The following is a 17,727-nucleotide window of genomic DNA, read 5'->3' on the forward strand; positions in this document are numbered from 1 at the left end:
CAACCTTAACCTCCGATAGGAAATTTGTTGTCATTTTTGAAGAACCTCCATTTCATGTCATTTTTAGATTAAAACATAAAAAATAAAGAAAAGCATAAAACCTTTGCAAAAGGTGAATGGATATATTTTCTGTTATATGATGTTGATGTTGGTGGAACATTATGTGAACAAAGGACATCATTTCCCACCTAATGACAAGAAAATAGATCTAAAAATATTACTGGTACTTTTAGTGTCATTCTCGTGTTGAAATTTGATGCAATTGCTCAATAAATATCTATATTTAAAAACATTAGTTGGTTCTTTATCATTTTTAGCCATAGGTTGCGGACCCCTGGCCTAAACTGACAGAGCAGGCATGAAGAAGAGCATTGATCAGAGAAGCATCCAAGAGTAGAGTGCCAAAACAAATCACACAAGGTGATTTTCTGGATTTTTGTTTTAGATTCCATCACTCACAGTTCAAGAGTACCTATGATGAAACTTAAAGACTTCTACATGCTTTGCAAGTGGGAAAACCTGCAAAATCAGCACTGTTTCAAGAACTTGTTCTTCCCATTGTATTTTCTTCACCTAAACCATGGCCCTAAATGTTAGCTACCAGCAGCACGTCATGTCTTCTGGGAGAAAGCAACAATAACTGAAGGAGACAAATAAACTATAAATCTTTGGTGTTTTAGACATTGTGTTCTGAGCGCGTCGGTGCTGTGGAGCCACATTTACTTAAAATCAGCTAAAAACAGATGCTGAGAAGTTGGGTTTGGCTGACAGCTCTAAAAGTAAACAATTCAACAATATGGTCACCTGTTTGTTCACCTTGATGACAGAAAACTAACCTTCCCTGAAAAGATGCTTTACTACATTTTGCTTTTAAAAAGCTTTGGGTGGTTCTACAGAACAAGTTCTGTTTATTGTTTGGAAGCTGAAAAGTGGGCAGAGTTAAAAGACCCTTCAACCTTGTATAGTGAAGCATGTTATATATTGATTCTCATCTCTCATGCTATATTTCGTTCTGTTTAATTCCAGGTCAGCTGAGGACCACAGGCTAGCCCAGGTCACATTGATGCTGGTGGGTGCTCATTGGTACTCTTGCATCACATCCACCCCCATTGGATGCAATGGCAATGAGTAGTGACCCTGGCTGTGAGAGGCTGGACCCCAACTCTCCCAAACAGACTAGTAGTCTCACAGACATCATGGCTGCCATGACGACAAAAGACCCCGAAGGCTCATCTGCCAATGGCATGAAGAACAGCAAGACTCAGCAAGATGACAGGCAGGGCAAGAGGGTCCAGGTGATGCGACCTCACCTGTCTGGGAGGAAACTGTCCCTTCAGGAGAGGGGCACCTATCTGTCAGCAGGGTCTGAGGTAGCTTACACGCACATTTCCCCTCGTGGGGCTCGAAGGCCCACAGTGGAGTCGAAACGGGTGTCCATATCAGACTCTCAGGTGAGGCTATTACATTTCTATTTATTCTATTATAAGATAAAACCTCTCAGCTGGTGAACAGGTCCACTTGAGGTTTTCTATACTCTTGCCTTTGAGTGATGTAGGTGTAACATAATTCAAATGATTTGCAGCGTTATACTTAAAAGTCACCTTCATGTTCCTTCTTATACTCTTTCTACAGTTTCAATAAAGGTGGTGCCCATAACAGCAGAGCAGGATGTGTGCGGTCCAAACAGTCACAGCTACTTGACACATTTTGAGTGCACTGGAGTTACTCACTGATTGTTTTTTTGTTGCTGTTAAAGAGCTCTGAATGTGTTTTACTTACAGTTGACAGTTATTACAGTTTTAACACTTGTTTTAAGGAAATGGATCAATCTAACACAGGAGCTATACCACAGAAATCAGCTTACAGCTATGCTGTATAATGATCGACTGGATAAGCTCCTATATGTGATCTCACCTTCCTGCTCCCCAGAACCAGACCGTCAGTCCTTGGTGCCAGCCGTTGTGGGCGGCTGACTGCAACGTGACATGAAAGCAGCAGTCTGTCAAAAACAAACCTTAAATGATGTCTAGAGATTACCCTCAAGGACCATCAGCTTGTTGTGTTACATTTTTCTTTCATTGACTCGGAGCATCATCAGAACTGATGAAATTAAACAAAAGAAAGTCTGTCTTTTTCTTATCATGCAGACAAGGTTCTACACGAGTCTTTGTCCAACCTTGAAATGGAAAGTGGTGTGAAGCGAAGTTCTGTTTTCATCATGCTACGTCATTTCTTCTAATAATCTTCAGATATTCAGTTGATCCACAGTTTGGAGGGAATTTTGTGACACAACACCATTGGTTAGCATGGACAAGCCCTTAAGCTAAATTCTGTTAAAATGTTGTTCTGTTCATCCAAAATATGGCAGCAATTTGATACAAATGATTTATCTTTTCTACCATATGGAGAGCATGCATTTCCAGACAGAGTGTTAGCTGGTTTTATGCTAACACATGTAATGTAGATGGGGTATCAGCTAACAGGTGTCCCCTGCGTATCCATCATCCTCTTGCATTTTCTTGTTCGGAGTAAGCATTAAAAATGTATCGGATCTGCCAGAATGTGGAACCCCTCTGAATTTAACAAACTGCTGCCGCAGATGAGCAGACCTGTCATTGTGTCCGTTCCCATCCGTCTCTTACTAGGCCTTTATACAGGACTTGGTTATATTTTACTTCTCTTACTGGATTTTCAAAGATGACACTTAAAAGAGGGAGGTGGCAACATTCCTGTCTGCATAATCACCAGTTATTTCGTTTGTTTTTCTTGAAACGGAATGTGTTGAGAATAGTTGCAGTGTCTTTAAAAAGGTCCTCAAAGTTCTTATTTACCATAGGAGAGAGGTCAAAAGGCTTTTCTTGTGTCTTAGCGCTGCTTAAAAACAGAAGAAATCTTTCGAAACCTGTGTAAATTCCACAAAATGCCATACGAGGAAAGACCTATTTTCCAGGATTTGCTGCTTTTTTTTTTTACCCTGCTTTGTAAACATGGTGTACACATCACTTCCTACCAAAGAGCCAACTGGGTTCAAATTCAGACACAATAACTTTGCTGTTTAGTGGATTAAAATTGGGATTAATATAATCCAGAGGAAATGAGAGATTAATCCAGGGCCGCAGGAACAGATAGACTGCAATGTGCTGATTGTGGTTATGGCTATGGTAGCTCAAGACAGACCGGAAACAAAATAAGAGCTGTGAGCCAATTAAGTCACCCTTGACATTGTCCCAACAATGGGAAATCCAGCTATAACATGACTAATCTACTGTTTACTATACAAACCAGATGTCTGCAAGAAGGTCGGCAAGCATTTTCACTTGCTCAAGGCAAGGCAGGTTCATTCATACAGTAAAGCACCATTCATGCACAAGGCAATGAAAAGTGCTAGGCTGTACTGCAGCTGTGAGGTTTCATATCCTGCAGCAGTTTTACAAAAATCATTGATTTTAAACAGTTAAACCCCTGCCTTCCAACCCAGATGTGACATAGCTTCAGGTTTTATTTCATTCTGACTAGTCTGTGTTTTAAAAAAGGGAGACATTATTTTACACTAGATTTAATCATCAAATACAGGTTAATCTGTTTGCCATATTTTCTGAGGCTCAAACAAATCACAGCCACATATTTTACCTGCCCTGATAGATTGTTTTGCAATGGATGAAGAGATCTAGATCTAATACAAGAGAAGGCAAGGTCACAGTGTCTTGCTTTACTTGATCACATTTTATCAAGTTACAACTACACACCTCAACATATTTTACATATTTGTGCAGTAGAAGGAAAATGAACCAATTTTTTAAGTAAAAATCTGAAAAGTGTGGCATGCATATTTGTATTCAGCCCCCTTAACTCTCATAAAAAAAATCTACCGCAACCAGTCTCCTTCGGACTGAACCTTATAAGTAACCTGTGTGTATTTTATTTCCCATCATAAACCAGGGCTTCTGCTTACGCCTTTTTTAATTACACTGTAAAACAATTTTTTAATTAATCAGTTCATCTAAATAATTAAGGTTCCTCAAACATTCAAAAAGAGTTTTATTTAGGTTTATTATTTACCAGCCAAATATGGCATTCAATGCATGCCAAAAACAAACTAAACAAATGTAATATGTAAAATAGCAAATGGACCTAAAGAGCCAACTTCAGCATGACAAAAATAAATAAAGTGATGACCTGAAACATAAAAAATGTGACTGTTCAGCATGTTGTGAATGTTAGAAAATTACAAAACCTAACTGGAAATAAGCAAAGTAGTCATTTTTGTTGATTCCCCTTAAATCCCTATTAAAAATGTAATAAGGCTGGAGACTGTGGCACACACATCAACTGTATTTATTAATTGTAAAAATTATGAGTTTGTGCGATTTAAACATTGTTTGTTGATAGTAAGATTATCACACAGTTAGACACTATGTGAAAACACAGTTAAATGTTTTCAGCAGGGGAGACAAAATTGATACTAATGGCTGCACAAAGCCTGAACATTAGCCCACTCAGGCACATCGTTAATCCATCAAACATGCCAAACAATGTCCTCAAACATTTATTCAGGTAGGTGCTATTGCTATTTTTGTTGTTTTGTTTGTAGTTTGAGAAATTGACAAGGAGAACTTCAGAAAAATTGTGTTAGATGTCGACGGATTATCATACACAACATCATTGATTATATTGACTAGTTGCAGCAGGCCCTGTAAAAAACAAGCTGTTCTGTTAAGGCCTTAGAGGTTTGTCAGAGAACATTAGTGAACAAACAGCATCATAAAGACCAAGGAACACAGCAGACATGTCAGGGAGAAAGTTCTAAAGAGCTTTAAAGCAAGGTCAAGTTATAAACCAATATCCCAAGCTTTGGACATCTCTGAGAGTACCGTTCAACCCGCATCAGCAAATAGATTATGGCAAAACTGCAAATCTACCATGACAAGGCCATGCATCTGAGCCAAGAGGCTGGGCAAGGAGAGCATTAATCAGGGAAGAAGGCAAAAGCCTCAGTGTCTACATGTGTAACGCGGGTGGAGACATACCGTAAAAGACTTGCAGCTGTTATCGCAAAAAACCTAGTTCTACAACATATTGTCTCAGAAGGCCTTAAAAGGGTAGTTCAGTGTTTTTCAGGTGAGGTTCTGTAAATATAAATATTGGTAACAATTTGTTTATCTATCTATAGAAAGATGCCTGATCACAGTGAGCTTGATTAAATAGTAAATAAAACATTGCTGTTATGTATGTTTCTGCAGGGGTAAAGGCAATCTTCTAGGGTGTCATCTTGTATTCTCTTCATCCTTCTTTCTCTCCTCTATTCTTTACTCCTCTCCCTTTTTCCTTTTTGCCCGACCTCTCTCTGTCTCTCTTGCTTCTTTGTTGTTGTTTCCATCTCGGTGTCCATTGCAATTAAAACAATCCCAAAACAGTTTCTAATAAAGTTTATATATATATATATATATATATATATATGTTTATGAAAAGTTTATATATATATATATATATATATATATATATATATATATATATATATATATATATAAACCAAGTGGAGCATTATAGCGTTAGTCATATAGTCGTAATGCTATAATGCTCCACTTGTGAAAGTAAATCTGTTGGCAGCATTTCTGAGTGCTGCTCTGCCGGACAGGACACCTTTAAAAAATAAAAATAACTCCTCTGAGTGGTGGCCATCTAACAAGCTAGTCATTCTCATTTTTAAGCAATGCTGAAAAAAACCATGTAGCCTTTTCTTTCCTTTTCACTATTTTGCACTACTTTGTGTTGGCATATAACATGAAATCCAGACAAAATGCATCGAGGTTTCCTGTTGTAATGTGGCAAACTGTGAAAATCTCTTGGAAAGCAGGGTCAGTGTGAGAGGAAAATACCAAAGGCTGGTGAATCTTGTGGAGCTTCAATGTTAATATTAAGACATTGTTGGACCTGAGAGCAGAAGATGAAAAATCCATCTTCTCCTGCATCACATTCAAGCACAAGAGTTAGATTTTTGTGTGAGAAGCATTTTAATGTGTCAGATGTACTTAAGGCTTTCTGCATGCTTTGTCTATTAGCTCTGACAGAGTATTAACTGAAGTACCGTGTCTACAGAGGATATGCATTCACAGCCAGAAGTCCTCTCAGACGGTTCCTCCAAATGTTCCTTTCTTTGGAATATTCCCATTTTGCTCCACCTATGTATAAAATGTTTTCGACAAATGTCCTGTCTGGTTGCTCCATGTCCAAATCATGAGTGGATGCTGTATTTTAAGTCCAGCCACATTGCTGTGTCTGTGCTCTCCTTCCACCTCTCATACTGTAAACATGTTCCAGGATCGGGTCTGAGGCGCTGCTCTGCGTCATAAGCCTTCGCCACCCCCGGCTGTAACCAGTGAGCTGTTTCCAATCCCTTCTCTCCACAGTTACATCTCTTTCTTCTTCAGTCAGAAATCCCTGCTCACTTTCTGCTCATTACCGTGCAGTCTGTGCTCCTGTACTCTCAGCACTAGCCTCTTCATGAAATGCCCCCCACCACCAGACCCTTACCTTGCCTCTCGCCTCCTCCCTCCTCCTCCCTCCTCCTCCTCTTCTTGTGTCCTGCTGGGGTCTGCTCTGCACTGCTGCGGCCCTGGCTGACTCCGTGGTGGAGCGCTGGTTGCTATGGAACTGCAAATCAGCCATTTAAGCAGTGGCAATCTAATGGATTTGCAGAGCGTAAACAGAAACTACAGACTGCATCGTTACCTACATCTCAGAATTAAATTACTTTCAGGTCACATGGAAACACACTCGTCCAGGAGGAACATTTCCTTCTCTGTACCACAGAACGTGGTTTTATTTGAATGAGATGTTGCGAATAATAACTGCAGAGAATCATGGTAATACTCAAATTAACTCTGCATCTTTTGTGCTCCTCCTCCCAGGATTGTATCCAGCTGAACCAGTATAAACTGAAGAGTGAGATTGGAAAGGTGAGTTTTTTCTTTCCACCTTTTTTATTCCAGAAATGTCAAGCTTTAAAAAAAAAGATTCACAAAGACTGCTGTTTAAATATAGATGAACACAGACACCAAAGTCAATTTTAACATACATATACTGTAACCATTTTATACATTAAAGTGTTGCCTAAGAGTGGATGTGTAGATTTGTTTTATTGGCAAAACCATACAATCCACATATTGGACAGGGTGGCATGAGTCACAGGCAAGAATAATTGCGTTCGTGCTCATTTTTGAGCACTGACCCTCTGTTTCTGATTTTTATACCCAAAATAACATCCAGTAAGAATCTTGAATATCTCAAGATTCTTACTAGGTGTGTGTTGTTAGGTTAAATTGCCAGGAAAAGGTGAAGGAATGCTGGAGGAAGAAGCCTGGTATCCACATTGGTACCTGGCTGGAAGGGCTCAATGCTATTTATCATAGCCATTTATTTATTAATGTAAAGATCTTTTTTTAGCGCATCCTAGGACTAACAGGCAGGAGTTTTTGTTCTGACCCTGGAACTGCTCTAGCTGTAGACAACTAGCAGCCAAAACAAAGAACCGTTGGTAAAATGAAAAACTTTACATATAGTCAATAAAGTAGAATGTTTTTGAAAAGTTAATTTATTTCAGTAACTCCATCACCAAGTGAAACACATAGATTAATTCCACACAGACTGATGTTTTCAGGCATTTATTTCTGTTAATTATGATGATGTTCTGCTTACAGTTAATACAAACATGACATTTAAGATTAGAATATTACATCAGACCAATAAAAAACATTTTTAACACAGATATGTGGGCTTAATGAAAGGTATGTTTAATATCTGCTTAAATGTTGTTATTTTCAAAGGTACTTCTAATCTGACAAACAAGCTTCATTGGAACGCATGTTCTAATTTGTTCAATATAACTATATATATTTCTGTGTGAACAATATGTACCTCCATACTTGTATTCCATGGATGTTTTACTGAATTCATGTCAACAAGCCTCAACAAACTTGCTTAATCTGTAAATATTTTTTAAGGATTTAGGAAGTCATAGAAATGTCATAGAAAACTGATCATTGATTTAAAATTGGCCTGAATTTCTGTCAATCAACTATCACTATTGGTCAAAACTCTGTTTAGAAAACCTCTCACTTGTTCCTAAGTAAACTTGGGATATTAGCTCACCTTAGCATTCCTGAAACTTTAATCCTACGTTGACCAGACAAAGTGTACCGTACTATAAAATCTCACAGCAACACTGGCATTGAGGGACAGGAAAAATATTAACGTTGTTTGTAATTTGTAGAAAACTTCAGAAATATTAAAACTGTTAGAAAAAAAGGCCAAGTAGCTGTTTTACAACAAATGAAAAAAAAAAAATTGGGGAGCTCTCATTCCAGTTTTGTGACTTGCTTCTTTGAGAAGAAAATATGTCAGAAACGGACTGAGAGCACATCCTAGGGAATGTTGTGTGTGTGGGACGAGCTCATTCTGTGCTGCCAAATAACAAAAATGTTGTTTCTGAATAGGAACCGTGATGCCTTGTAAACATTCTGTCAGCATGGTGGTACCGCCTGCTCTGGGAAGTGATTCTTCAGAAATGTTAACAGTGTCTCACCAGTTCTGTTCCTGGGCTCAAATAAAATGCCGAAGTAACAAATGATGCATCTTCTCTTTGTGTAGGTCTATATTTAATTAGTCTTTTTGTTGTTTTGCAGGGTTCCTATGGAGTGGTCAAGCTCGCCTACAATGAAGATGACGACAAACATTATGTAAGTTGGTGCAGTGGTTTTATGTCTCAGTAACTTTTTGTTGAAAAGCTTCACAGACTGACTGGTTGCTTTGTGGATTTCATGCCTCTCACCTTTTCTTGTTTTGACAGAACACTTGTGGTATTGATTTTTGTTCCTTTTTTTCTTCCCCCTTTCCAAGCTGTGAGTTTTATTTCCTTAGACTGCATATGTTCCCTTGTATAGAACCTAAAATAAAAGTGATAAAGGTTGCTGGTGCCATTTGCAGTGCATCCTTTTTATTTTTCTACAAATCCGTGCTGCTGTTGCTTTGTATACCTGCTGCTCTGAGGTCAGTTGACAAAAAAGCATCTGCATATGAGGATGCAGGCTTGTGCAAGGTCATTTTGTGGCGCTTCTATCAAGGTAATGTTTTCCTATGAAAAGCACTGCGATTTGTGGATGTAAGCTGTTTGATGCCTTAACACTACTAAGCTGTCCTGTGCAGTACCAACAATAAACAATAATGTTATCTCACAGTTGTGTCTGCTTGTGCTTCTGTGTTTTTTCAGGTGTAGGAAATTTTTTAATTTCCTGTAAATCCAGCTTTGCACATGACACGTTGCTGCACATCCGAGCAGCTGTGCAGACCCACCACTTTTTCCAGGTCATATCATCATTCCAATCAGGAGTCAAAGTTGGCATTAGAATGCTCTTTTTATACCCTTTCACCCACTGCATCGAGGCTTGCCCCTATCCTTACATAACTGCATGGTCGTCTACACTTGTGCGCGTTCATAAGCTTGCCTTTTCATACTGAAAACTATTCAGCTGTGGGCTTCCACTGGTTGCAGTTCAAAAGTACTTCTTAAATCCATCCAGCGTGACTCACCTAGAGGCTTTTATTGTTGGTACTGCACAGGACAGCTTAGTAGTGTTAAGGTATCAAACGGCTTACATCCGCAGATCGCTGTGTTTTTCATAGGAACACAGCAGATTGCATAGAGGAGGGGCCCTAAAATAGAACCTTGAGGAACCTCACCTTATTTTTGTCAACTAACGAAGGATGACGTCCTCTTCAGAAAAGTTAATTTATAGGAGCATCTTCAGTAGTATACCTTGGGGTCTTTGGGTGATTTGACTGTTTTAATACTAGACACCCTCTCCTGAGAAAGGCCTTGTGAGGGTGATCAATCCTGGCAGTGTTCCATAAATGCAGCACGCTGTTTATGAAAATGATAATGGATGTTCGCTCCTCTGTGTTATTATTAAGTTGTTGAGCAATAGGAGCTGACAATATTACGACCACATCTTAACAAGATAAAGAAAGTTGAGAAAAAAAGAGAGCACAAATAATAACTATAGTGTTTTGTGGATCAAGGACCGCTACTTTTGTAGAATAGTCTGTGTGGATGTGTAGTCAGAGCCAGGACAATGATGTAAAACTCGAATGAAATGTGACATGACCTTTCTGACTAAGGACGCTTTGAAAACTATCGGATATGTATCCGATTTAGTACCACATCTGACAGTGACAAAAAATGTATTTTTTGGTGGTTAAAAGATTGGAATTGGGCCATTCAGATTGCCATGAAAAGTCGAAGATGCGTTGCATTTGGCCAAAAAAGTCAGATTTTGGTTGCATTTGCCTGGAGTGTGAATGTAGCCTTTGTTCTGTCTAAAGGATGTAACTGCAATCTCTGTAGGATGAGCTGCTGGCTAACAAACATTTTCCTGTCGGTTGAAACTGATTGTGCTTCAGTTGTGATGAGCTGTTTCTGGTAACCTTTGCCCCCTCCTTGACAAAAGTGGTTTTCACCTGGTTGTGGTGCCAGGTCTGGTGTCCTTGAGTGTGGCTGACCTTACACCCTGTTATGATGTGTCTAAAGGACGCTGGCCTGAAGCAAAAGGCACATCACCGATCTTCACCTAGCCACTGATGAAGATTTGTCAGTGTTGGAAGGGCGCCATATGTTGCACTGATGAAGAAGCTATGAAGCTCTGCATCCATTGCCCACGCCTCCTTCCAGATGGTCTTCCCCCCTCTCCGCACTGTCCCATAGTGTCCACTGGCCCTGCTTGCCAAGTGAGACTGCTTTTGCCCACCTTGCCGCCTCATCCTGACAACATATTTCCTCCACCATCATCTTCCTCCGTTCTGTTGCTGTAGCTGAGTTCCAGGTTGGCTGTCTGGCTGTTTGTTCCTTGCAGAATATTTCCAACTATGTCAGCATATCTGAGGTCTGGTATTGCTTCCTCTACTGCACTGACTAGTTTACATTTGCAACCTGCCACCAAGATTTGTGCATTGCTGGTTCAGTGTCATCTAGCGTCTTAACGCAGATACTTCTTTTTCAATAGTGCTTTGATAATTTGTGTTTTCAAGGCCAGGTGCCAAAACACCTGACAAAGCGGATGAGTTTACTATGTGAATCAAATCAGATGCTATTACAGGCTAAACCTTCTTAAAGAAAGCATAGCATTGAAGCTGTAAAGAGAATATTTGAAGCTAAACTGTATAAAACGCTCTACTGACATATTTAGTTTCACAAAAAGTCGCAAACTGTGTTTAAATTGTATCTGTTGCCAGTACAGTAATTCAGTACAGGTTTGACTGGTCTTAGTATTTTAAAATTTAGACCTAAATAAAGGTAATTTAGGTAATCAAAAACAAGAAAAGTACCCTTTATTCAAGTGCTGAATTGGACACTTGAGCTGTAAAATGAGGAGTGAAAGTTTTTTTGCTTCTGTGTATGGCACCATTTTGTAATATCTTTAACCAAGAAAATGTAAAAACATGTAAGATAAACTAATAACACCATTGATTATTAGGTCACAAAAGGAACTCAAATAAATCAGTTGTGTGTTTTACTATTTAGCGGCACATGTATGTAATTCTTGAGCTATTTGTATATTTTTGATTTTGGCACTTTCAGCCTTTCATACTTTTAGTTGTGTTTCAGCAAAATAACATGTCATAGGAAATCTATTAATATCTTCGGAGGTCCATTGGACAAACAGCAGTGAAAGTAGAAACTATAATCAGATTAAACAAAATATACAAGTTTTTTTTGCATTCATAAAACGTGTGATACAGTTAAAGAGTCAAGGCCTCACCAACTGATCTGAAAGCTGATGTTTGTAGAAAAATTAGATTTTCAGCTGCTTCTATCCACCAGAGCTATAAACTGACTTGGTGCTGCAGACGGCATGTGTAAATTAACATAAATTATAAGCTGTGTCATGCTAGAAAATGGCTTCTGTAATTTCTACCTTTATTAATACCCACAGCTAATATATATAATAGTCTATCTTCTATTTCAGTTCAGATTGGTGATGATCCGCCTTCCCCTCCCAGTGCAAACGTTGATTCTGGTTTGAGACGGATGCTGTTTATTTGTAAGAGTACATTTATGAGGAACGCAGGCGGCACACCATGGAAACTATGTAGAGGCGAGGATCCGCCTTCCTGCCAAAGCTGCTTATTGCACAGTCATAGCCACGACGACCACAGAAACCACTGAGCCACGATTCAGCAGCACAGTTTATCGAAATAGGCCTTGTTCAACCTTTCCGATGACTTAACAAACAGTAAAATCACTCAGTTATTATGACAGCATGGCTGAAGAATGCTAGAATGTTGTTTTCTTTATGCTCTCTTTCTTTAAATGTATGTCAACATAACAATACAATTGTATTTCTTCAGCTGTTTTTTCAGCACTTTTTATGTTTTAGGAAAAACTCTCCCACACAGCTTTCTTTAGAAGCCAGTGGATGCTTTTTTGTATAAAAGATTTAGTGGCTTTAGACTCCTCTGGCCTCATGCAAAGGAGAGTAACAGAAACATCCCCTAAAATTTTTATTTTTTGCATTTTGATGTCGGTTAGTGCTGCGACTCAGCTGAAATCTACAGTAGCAGACCCTGTCTAGTTAGAGATTTTGTGATGCAATTTTATCTCATTAAAATATGTACTTTTTTCCCACGCACCTTTCACAAGACTGTCTTTACTGTCTAAGTAGAGCTGATATTTACAATGTATTCCCATTATGTGGTAACGCTGATCTCAGTTTTCTCTGTCTTAGGCCATGAAGGTGTTATCCAAGAAGAGGCTAATGAAGCAATGTGGTTTCCCACGTAAGTCTCTGTTTATTTTCCTAATTAAAAAAAATTAAGAATGCTTAGTCAGCTTTTTACATTTTGTCATGTTACAACCACAGACCAATGTACTACATTTGGATTTTATGTCATGGGCAAACGCAATGTACCTCAATGTGTACTTGCATTATGGTACTTTGTATTCAACCTGAGTCAATACTAGAACCACCTTCTGAAATTAAGGTTTATTTCTTTGGTGTATGTCTCTACCAACTTTGCCCACAAATCGCAAATATTTTCTGTGAACATCAATTTTCATGTCTTGCCACATGTCTTGATTTAGGTCTGAACTTTCTTCGCTTTGATCTCCACTATTCCATTTTAACACTGAATGTATTTGCTGTAGTCTTGCTGGCTGTGGGGTTTCAAGTCTTTTACAACCTCTAACAGATGTTAGAGGTATTTACCTTGTATTTGGTTCCATCCATCTTCAAAAACACTCTGACCAACATCCCTGTCCCTGCTGAAGAAAATCATCGCCATGGCATGATGCTGCCAGCATCACTCCATTCTCAATTGTGCTGTAAAATTCAGGTTACATCTAGCCAGAGCATGGGTGTACCATTTATAGTCGTCCTGATGTGGATTGCAGTTGTGCCACACTCTTCCCGTTTTTAGATGATGAATTGCAGTCCTGTGTACGATATTTAAAGCTTGGGATGTTGTTCACTGATCTAATCAAACAAACCTTTTAGGCCTTCACAGAACAGCTGGGTTTCTACTACAACTTCATTACACACACGTCTAAATTTGTAAGGTGACTTGTGAGGACAATTGATTAATCTGGATTTTATATTGCTGTATCAGAAAACAAATGTGGGCAACACTTTTCAGATTCTTATTTGAAAAGATGTAAACTCATTTGTCATTTTCCCTCTGCTGTGTTGCTCTACCACATAAAATCACAATAAAAATATTTTAAAGCTGTGGTTGTAATGTCATAAAATGAGGTAGTATGCATACTTTTGCAAGGCACTGCAACAACGGTTAATGATTAAATTACACAGTAATTTAGATTTCTAAGAAACACCTGAACAGGTTTGCTTGGCTCTGAAGTTAAAGAGAAACTTTGCAGACCTTAATGAGCTGATCAAGAAGTGTGATTGACAGGAAACTTGGCCTCAACAACAACCCCATTGAGATTGTAGAGTAAGTCAGCTCAAAGAAGGGGAAAAGATGGTGTAATAAAAGATACATTCCCAGAAATGGGAATAATTTTGGTGAGAAAACCGTAAGAAATCAGTTGAAGGAATCATGTAGGGAAAAGACAACTAGAACCTTCATACCTAAAGAGAAGAAAACAAGGTTTCAGTGAGTTGGAGAGAAACAGTCATGTATGGTGGATGATTAGATCATCTCCCTAAATTGGGCGGTAGTGATAAATCATGGTTCTGCCTTGGCCAAGGACGTAATGCTGGAACCCCTGTTAGGTACAGTCCCAATGAAACACACAAAGAAAACTGCCTGAGTGAAAACAAACAAGCAAGCATGCCAAGGGTCCATCCTACAAAGCTGATCTGTCACATGCTATGGGAATTTTAGAATCTGAACTATGAAGGGTTTTGTTTTTTGTTTGTCAAGTGAAAGTCTCAAAGACAATTCTAGCTGCAAAAAATGCTAGGCAAGGTCCAAAAACGTACAAAAAGAGATGTTTTATTTCCTCTACTTGATCTGAAAAAATTACAAATGTTGTTCTTTTAATCACGTCAATGTAATTTACTCTATCTCTGCTTTACAAGGTAAAGATGTTCAGTTATTTATCAATAGTTTTTTTTTGCCATACCAGTGATTTGTGTATCACATGAAGGTGACCCTCAAGGCTACAAAGCTAAAAGCTTGTGTGGTTGGTTTGACAGTCTGCTTCAAGGTGTGAAAACGTCTTATTGAGAAGTAAAAAAGTACCAGTGGAGTGAAATTATAGACTTGCTCCCTGATATTAATGTCATTTATCTCAATTTTACTGAATAAAACATTTCTCTGATTACATGCGAGAAAGTAAAAAAAAATACTGAATCCCAATCTCATGCAAATTGGTGTTTAGGTAAATAGTTGCATAAGAGTGCTCCCCCAGGTAAATATTAACAGTTTTAGCTAAAGAAAGGACAAGATTTTATACCAAAAGTTGTTCAGTTGTTTATGGTGTGAGAAACTTACTAAATAGATTAACATGAAAATGAAAAACATTCCGTTTTAAACATTGTTTTAAAGGATTTAAAGACTTTCTCTTTTGTCACAAGTCATTATGATTAGATGAATTATGTTGTGATCTGGATTGTGTGGTGTTCTGCAGGTCGCCCTCCTCCAAGAGGACCTAAGGCAGCCCAAGGAGAGCAGCCTAAAGTCTTAGGACCCTTGGAAAGAGTTTACCAAGAAATTGCCATCCTTAAAAAACTGGACCATGTCAACATTGTCAAACTGGTGGAGGTATGGATTTAGTTTGTTTATAAATGGTTGCTTCACTTGTATAGAGAGATAACACTAAAAGCCTTAAACATTTCTTTTTTGTTTGAAAAGGATTTTGTAGTAGGAAAAAGTTCTCAACGGCTATGCTAGCAGCAGATATCTAAGCTGTTTAAAACAGCTTAGACCTGTTCAACACTTTGCTCTAATTGTTGGACAGAGGAGTAAACTTTGGGTCTTTGTTCTGTGTACATGTGTACTGGGTTTTAAACATAATTGCTGATCAAAAGCATTTAGCACTGAAAGTATTTCGGATATAATCCGAATTAGTCCATCTTCACTCTTTTCAGGGTTCCCTTAGCAAAAAGTAGTATACTTGAAGATCATTTTATTAAGTACACTTGAGTTTAAGTATAAGTATATCAAGTATACAATTGACTATGTACTTGTAGTGTACTAGAAAGTATACTAATTGAATACTTCTTCAGACTAAATTGGGACATTTTTAAGTTTATAAAAGTATACTTTAAGTATACTGTTACAAGATCATTTTAAGTTTACCAAATTATACATTAAAGTATGCAAGTACACTCATCTATATACTACTATATACTTGTAAGTTCGCTTAGCATATTACTTATAGCATACTATTTATATACAGAAATACACTTCTTAAAGTATTCTTAAAATTGACCCATAATGTATGTACACATCACCGCAATGTTTACAAAATCACAAGACAAAATCTTGAGAACTTTCATTTATTTATATAACATTTTAAAACATAACGTCCAGTGTTTTTGCAATTACCTGCCTAAATGATTAAAGGTGTGCAGTTCAAAAACAAAAAGCCTCTATGAAACAAAGCCCTGCTTTAAAAATTTAAAGGAAAAGGTGCACATTTGCATATAAAAATGTAAACACTATGAAATCCTTCTCTGTAAAAAATGGAACATGAAAAAGTGTGCATATGCTTTTAAAAGTGTAAACAAAATAGTGTCTCCAACTGAGAACTGAACTCATGCCTTGTCAAAAGAAGGTAAAAGAAAAGTGCACATCTTTGGAACAAAAAATAAATACCTTGACAGAAACAAAAACGCTACTTTTATGACTTCTTTTCATGTAGTTGCTTGGCATAGTTTATATTGTTGCATTTTTTATGATTCGTCTCACATCTTGCATGGTGGTGTCTGGGAACTTCGCCTGGGCATAGACTGTGTGTGAAAAAACATACAAAACAAAACATTACTTCAGTGTTTTATTTATTCACCATCCACAACTAACACAAATGTCAAAGAGGCATAAAGCAGTGATTATCATTTATTTTCTATCCCCCTCAGGGAGCAGAAATTCTTTCTGACCACTATGGAATTTTCACCCCCCCTCAAACCTCACATATATACAGGTCCTTCTCAAAATATTAGCATATTGTGATAAAGTTCATTATTTTCCATAATGTCATGATGAAAATTTAACATTCATATATTTTAGATTCATTGCACACTAACTGAAATATTTCAGGTCTTTTATTGTCTTAATACGGATGATTGTGGCATACAGCTCATGAAAACCCAAAATTCCTATCTCACAAAATTAGCATATTTCATCCGACCAATAAAAGAAAAGTGTTTTTAATACAAAAAACGTCAACCTTCAAATAATCATGTACAGTTATGCACTCAATACTTGGTCGGGAATCCTTTTGCAGAAATGACTGCTTCAATGCGGCGTGGCATGGAGGCAATCAGCCTGTGGTACTGCTGAGGTCTTATGGAGGCCCAGGATGCTTCAATAGCGGCCTTTAGCTCATCCAGAGTGTTGGGTCTTGAGTCTCTCAACGTTCTCTTCACAATATCCCACAGATTCTCTATGGGGTTCAGGTCAGGAGAGTTGGCAGGCCAATTGAGCACAGTGATACCATGGTCAGTAAACCATTTACCAGTGGTTTTGGCACTGTGAGCAGGTGCCAGGTCGTGCTGAAAAATGAAATCTTCATCTCCATAAAGCTTTTCAGCAGATGGAAGCATGAAGTGCTCCAAAATCTCCTGATAGCTAGCTGCATTGACCCTGCCCTTGATAAAACACAATGGACCAACACCAGCAGCTGACACGGCACCCCAGACCATCACTGACTGTGGGTACTTGACACTGGACTTCTGGCATTTTGGCATTTCCTTCTCCCCAGTCTTCCTCCAGACTCTGGCACCTTGATTTCTGAATGACATGCAGAATTTGCTTTCATCCGAAAAAAGTACTTTGGACCACTGAGCAACAGTCCAGTGCTGCTTCTCTGTAGCCCAGGTCAGGCGCTTCTGCCGCTGTTTCTGGTTCAAAAGTGGCTTGACCTGGGGAATGCGGCACCTGTAGCCCATTTCCTGCACACGCCTGTGCACGGTGGCTCTGGATGTTTCTACTCCAGACTCAGTCCACTGCTTCCGCAGGTCCCCCAAGGTCTGGAATCGGCCCTTCTCCACAATC

General features: G+C 38.5%; 1 protein-coding gene across 2 annotated transcripts in view; it reads left to right on the forward strand.

The window, feature by feature from the left end:
• Positions 1–17,727, forward strand: part of camkk1a (calcium/calmodulin-dependent protein kinase kinase 1, alpha a) — a 106,380-nt gene that overhangs the window by 52,081 nt on the left and 36,572 nt on the right. For both annotated transcript variants that reach the window (XM_047379744.1, XM_047379745.1), the window contains exons 2-6: positions 1,027–1,451; positions 6,909–6,956; positions 8,682–8,735; positions 12,777–12,828; positions 15,140–15,273. In XM_047379744.1, the coding sequence (XP_047235700.1) occupies positions 1,119–1,451; positions 6,909–6,956; positions 8,682–8,735; positions 12,777–12,828; positions 15,140–15,273 (621 nt within the window). In that variant the 5' untranslated portion in view covers positions 1,027–1,118. The remainder of the gene's footprint in view (positions 1–1,026; positions 1,452–6,908; positions 6,957–8,681; positions 8,736–12,776; positions 12,829–15,139; positions 15,274–17,727) is intronic.

The sequence above is a fragment of the Girardinichthys multiradiatus genome, chromosome 11, assembly GCF_021462225.1.
Source record: "Girardinichthys multiradiatus isolate DD_20200921_A chromosome 11, DD_fGirMul_XY1, whole genome shotgun sequence".
Classification (NCBI taxonomy): Eukaryota; Metazoa; Chordata; class Actinopteri; order Cyprinodontiformes; family Goodeidae; genus Girardinichthys; species Girardinichthys multiradiatus.